The sequence below is a fragment of the Impatiens glandulifera genome, chromosome 6 (assembly GCF_907164915.1).
Source record: "Impatiens glandulifera chromosome 6, dImpGla2.1, whole genome shotgun sequence".
NCBI classification, from domain to species: Eukaryota; Viridiplantae; Streptophyta; class Magnoliopsida; order Ericales; family Balsaminaceae; genus Impatiens; species Impatiens glandulifera.
This window is the reverse complement of record NC_061867.1, coordinates 3309425-3315467: the sequence shown is the minus strand read 5'-3', so window position 1 is coordinate 3315467 and position 6043 is coordinate 3309425. Positions and strand designations below refer to the sequence as shown.

Here is a 6043-nt window from a genome sequence, read left to right as displayed (position 1 = left end):
TTTTTAATTAAATAAATATAGTTAAAAAAACATATTAAAAATAAATTAATTAAATTTAATAAAATAAACTTAATAATTAAATAAAATAAAATAAATAAAATGAATAAAACAAGAAAGATAAATATATAAAAGTGATAGGGATAGAGATAAATAAATAATTTTAGAGTTAATTGAGGAGTGACAGGATAGGAATAATGGAAAAAGCACCTCCCTTATTTTATAATAAGAAAATCAGAAATATATATATAATGGAAGAAATACAATAAGGATATAGTTTCAGGTAATTTCAAAACATATTTAGTGAATTTACTAACGTTAATCAAATTTGATGAAATTGCATCGAATATATTAGCGTCGCTTTAGATATCGCTTTAGATACGCTGGTATTGGAAATTATGCGTCGTTCATCTATCTAAGCTCTAAGCCGACGTATATTTAGCGACGGACCATTGCCACAAATGAATTAGCTACCAGTGGCAAAAGTCAGAAAAAAAAAAACCTTTATGAACTTTGTAATTATATAATTTAAATATATAAAAATATAATATATATATATAAATTTGGTATTTATATGATTTAAATTTAAAATTAATTTTACTTAAATTATTTATATGTAAAAAAAAACTGAATATACATTATATAAATTTGGAATTTAAAAAATATATATATTAAAATTAATTTTTAAAAGAATTTTTATTATCGTCTTCTCTTGTCTTTGTCTTTTATTTGATAGATTTAGGAATGCATTTCAGATAATTGTTAGTCCTAGTGGCATATATAATTTTTTTTATTAATCTAAATAGATTAGATTGCTGATAATGTTGTCCATACATTAGAGGCACATCTGAATATAAGTTTGAGTTTGAAGTAGGGTGAGTCTTACACGGATTAATCTGAAATTCAATTTGATCTGAATTCAAAATAGTAATTTAAGTTTGAGTTTGAAGTAGGGTGAGTCTTACACGGATTAATCTGAAATTCAATTTGATCTGAATTCAAAATAGTAATTTAAATTGGATTTAGTTCGGATTGAATTCGGATTTGATTAAATACGGATTAAGATTGGTTTGGATTAGAATTATTCAAATATCTAAATAAAATATAATTTTATTTATTTTATTTATTTAATCTCAATATATTATTATTTTTTAGTTTATTTTCACAACATTCAACCAATCATTTTTTTTTTCAGTAATAAATTTTTTATATATTTTTATTTTATTCAGTATTTATTGGATAAGATAAAATATTATATATAATATTAAAAAAATTAACTATAATATTTTTTTTTAGTAATTTAAAAAAATTAACAAAATAAAATATTTTTTTAATAAATAATTAAATAAAAAAATATTAAATTGGATTATCTAAACTATACTCAATCCAATCCAAATTCAATCCATATTAATCAATATTACGGATTGGATTATGGATCGGGTAAAACAGATTGAATTTACCGTTTGCTCACCCCTAGTTTTAAATCTCCAGGATGCACAAATTTTATTTTCGTCGACCCTAGGGGCGGTCTCCTTCAACCTCCATGTGGCTACGGAACAAACATAACTTTGCCAGGGTTTTGAACAAGTATGATAAAATTGTCTTTTTTATCTTTTATGAATTTATTTTAGTATATAATTTTTTTTTTAGTTCAATTACTTTTTAAACTATTAGAACATTATTAAAATTTTATAATAGGCTAGTTAATGTGTTTTTTATTTGATCATGATATGATATTATGAGATAATATTGTTAGGAAGATTCAATGTTTCTTTTGTTATTATTTAATATTGTTGAGAAGATTTTATGAGATGGGTTATGTCGCATAACATTGGTGAATGTTGGGAAACGTGGATTGAACAACTAGATTTGTGGGTATAAAACAATGAGTTTATATACCTATACCCTTATTATCTTCTAGTGAATAATTAAATATAATTTTAATATTTTTAAACGGTCATAATTTATGAAAGTTACTTAAATAACTCAAAATTTCAAATAATTTAACTTATTATTTTTACAATAAAAATGCTATATTAATGGGAGGTGTATACTTTAATTTAAAAACATATATTTATCCAATTACTTAAATATATATAATTTCATTAAAAATTGTAAGAGTTAGATTTGTGTGAATCTATTCATGACTCAAAAATTGAGTTTACTAGTAGTTTGCGTGAAACCATGTCTCTTTCCAGTTCTTCTAGGAAAGTATATAGGAGAGATAAGGAGAAGAAACAAATTATTGATATTCTAGTCAATAATAATACATCTAGTACTGTTAGTGTTGCTACAGAACAATTATCTGTTCTACCCATTGTTGGGATTGGGGGTCTTGGTAAAACAACACTTGCCCAAATGGTCTTCAATGACGAGGAGGATTCTAAGTGTTTCGATACCAAAATATGGGTTTGTGTTTCTGATGAATTTGATATTAAGTTGGTGATCAAATCCATTTTAGAAGAAAAGGCAGGAGCTCCCTTAGAAGAATTGCAGAAAAAAGTTAGAGATAAATTGAGAGGGAAAAGATATTTGATTGTATTGGATGATGTCTGGAATGAAGATGAAGAGGCATGGGCTCGGTTGAGATCTATATTAGATTGTGGATCAAATGGTGCGTTTGTCCTTACCACGACACGTAAAAGAAATGTGGCAATAATCATGGAAACTGTTCAACATTTTGAATTATCATTGTTATCTGAAGATGATTGTTGGTTATTATTCGAAGAACGTGCATTTGTGCATGGAAAACCAAAAGATCCAAACTTTATTAATATTGGTAAAGAAATAGCTAGAAAATGTAAGGGTGTTCCCTTATCTGCCAAGACATTGGGAAGTCAACTAGGATTCAAGGGTGACGAAAAAGAATGGTGCAGAATAAGAGATAGCGAGATATGGGAAATTTCACAAAATGAAAATTCGATTTTGTCTATTCTAAAGAAGAGTTATTATGACCTTCCTTATTATTTGAGAAGATGCTTTGTGTTTTGTGCTATATATCCCAAAGATACTGAAATTAGAAAGGAGAGATTAATCCAATTGTGGATAGCCCATGTTTAATTCCTACAGTTAAAAACCAAGAAATGGAAGATGTTGGGAATACAATTTGGAATGAATTGTGTTGGAGATCCTTTTTTCAAGATGAAAACGAGAAAAAAGATGAGAATGATAGAGTTTATACAACATGTAACATGCACGATCTTATGCAATCTTGCCCAATCTGTTATGAAAGATGAATGTTATACAATAGATGCTAATAGCTCAAGTGATGGTTTAGGACGTGAAGTTCGTCATTTAACAGTAAAGATTCGTGGGTTAGATAAAAAATCGGTTTGTTTTCTTAAGAAAATTAGAGGGTTGCAATCAATAATGCTTGATGGCTTTTATGATTATGGAAATGTCACAAAGGAGATTTTGAGTGTCTTGAAGGAACTTCCAGCTTTACGTGTCCTTGAAGTAAGCCACCATGTGCGATATCGAGATTTGCGTTATGTGGGATGTCTAAGACATCTTAGATACTTAGACATTTTTGGTAGTAAGATAACAACATTGCCTAACAGTATTTATGATCTCTTGAGCTTACAGACTTTGAAACTCAATGATTGTTCTAAGCTTGAAAGTTTGCCTAAAAATACGAGGAACCTTATTAACTTGAGACATCTTTATTTGGAGGATTGAAATGGATTAAAATATATGCCTAGAGGGATGAGGCAATTAAAACATCTCAAGACGTTAAGCTTGTTTGTGATAAGCGAGGGAATAGATCATTGCCAACTAGATGAATTAAAAGAATTGGATATCGGCGGATCATTGAAAATTAAGAACCTTGGAAGAGTTAGCGATGCATCTATTGCAAAAGGGGTAAGTATGGCTAAAATGTCAAATATCAGTAAGTTGGAGTTGGAATGGAGCAACGAAGTTGATGATAATCGGACCAAGACTAGACATGAGAAAATATGTGAAGCTCTGGAGGTTTCAACTGCAAGGCTGAAGATATTGAGAATGAGTGGTTACAAAGGTGTGAATCTCCCTAAATGGGTGGAAAAGTCATATCCTTCTCTAACACACCTTCAACTTGTGGGCTTGGTCAACGTGAAGACTATTTCTAGTAGCAATGACAATGAAAAGATAGTACTATTCCCTTTGTTGGAGGAATTTTCCATTAGTAAGATGATGAATTTGAGGGAATTGGTGTCTCCTAGCTGTTGGAGTACCGGAGCATTTTCTAATCTATGTGTGCTGAAGATATCTGATTGCCCAAAGCTAGGGAGGTTGCCACCATATCTCAAAACACTCAAAGATGTAATTGTTAAGGGTGATTGTTCGGATGAATTGTTAAATAGCATCTGGAATCTTAATGGTCTCACTCATCTCCAACTTATTGGATTGAATAATCATGTGGAAAACATATTTCCTGTCAACATGAATGGAATTGATGTAGTGTTATTCCCTTTCTTAGAGGAACTTCATATTTCTGACATGGAGAATTTGAGGGAATTGGTGTCTCCTACTATTCCTAGTCCTGGACCATTCCCAAATTTATCGAAGATTGAGATATCTTTTTGCCCAAACCTACAGGCCTTGCCCTCGCATCTCAAAGCACTCAAACGTGTAACTGTTTATGATGAATGTTCGGATGAGTTATTATACAGCATCTCAAATCTTAGTGCTCTCACTCATCTCTATCTTGACCATATGTATGAAAGAAGTGTTTTATTTCCAGCTGCATTAATGATTGATGATGTTGATGAGATATCATCCTCAACCCTCACAGACAATAAGAAGCACAATTTCCAATCTCTTGAATGTCTTTATATTATTGGGTGCCCCAAGTTAAGGCGTTTGTTTGATGAGGGAATGATAATGCAAGAGACATTAAAGATTAGTGGCAGCAAGAACCAACACAACCATCATCTTCAAGGAAAAACAAAAGGAACAAGATGTCTCATCAGCTCTCTCACGCAATTGGATATTTACGAGTGTCCCGAGTTGATGATATCATTTGAGGAATTCGGAAACCTCAATCTTAATAATTCACTGAAAAGGCTGTTTATCAGGCGTTGTTCTAAGTTGGTGTCTTCAGAAGATGCGGACTATTTTATTGCACTCCTGCATTCCCTTCTAACCAGACTTGGTCGTGAGAACATCAATGTAGATATTCTATTGGAAAAGAAAGACGGAAAACAGAGCAGAGCATAGTGCCCAACATAAGCAAATTTGGTACGTATTCTTCCATTGCAGAGCTTTCTTTCTATCATTTCTTTTTAACCAAATATTTATTACTAAAACATAATTCTAAGTTCTAAATTTCTCTAAGGGTGTGTTTGATAGCCCTGGAATTGGCATTGGAATTGGAATTGGAGGGTCTAATTCCAATTCTTATGTTTGTTAGACATTTTAATATTAAGAATTGGAATTGGAATTAGAATTCCAATGGAATTCAATATAGTGTAATTTGATAGTTCTCAGTTCCTATCTTTTTAGGTCGGAATTGTAATTCCAAATTAACACGTTTTTCATGTTTTTGACATGTTTAACATGTTTTTCACACATTAAACACGTTTTACACGTTTTTAACACGTTTAACATATTTTCATATTTTGGCACGTTTAACACGTTTTTGACACGTTTAATACGTTTTTGGCACGTTTAACACGTTTTTGACACATTTAACACGTTTTTCACGTTCTTGACACGTCTAACACGTTTTTGACACGTTTAACTTGATTTTCACGTTTTTAACAAGTTTAACACGTTTTTGGCACGTTTAACATGTTTTTGTCACGTTTAACACATTTTGACACATTTAACACGTTTTTCACGTCCTTGACATGTTTAACATGTTTTTGACACATTTAATACGTTTTTCACGTCTTTGACATGTTTAACACGTTTTTGACACGTTTAACATGATTTTCACGTTTTTAACACGTTTTGACACGTTTGACACGTTTTTTATGTTTTGGCACATTTTGCACGTTTTGGCATGTTTAACAAGTTTTTCACATATTTAACACGTTTTTGACGCGTTTAACACGTTTTCACG

General features: G+C 30.6%; 1 protein-coding gene across 1 annotated transcript; it reads left to right on the top strand.

The window, feature by feature from the left end:
- The first annotated feature begins 3702 nt into the window (after window positions 1–3702).
- Window positions 3703–5196, top strand: LOC124941693 (disease resistance protein RGA2-like). The gene has a single exon (XM_047482040.1). The coding sequence runs from the start codon at window positions 3703–3705 to the stop codon at window positions 5194–5196; it is 1494 nt and encodes a 497-aa protein (XP_047337996.1).
- Window positions 5197–6043: the final 847 nt, after the last annotated feature.

Coding starts and splice junctions, on each gene's coding strand:
- LOC124941693 (XM_047482040.1), top strand. CDS start 3,703: ATGAGGCAATTAAAACATCTCAAGACGTTAAGCTTGTTTGTGATAAGC.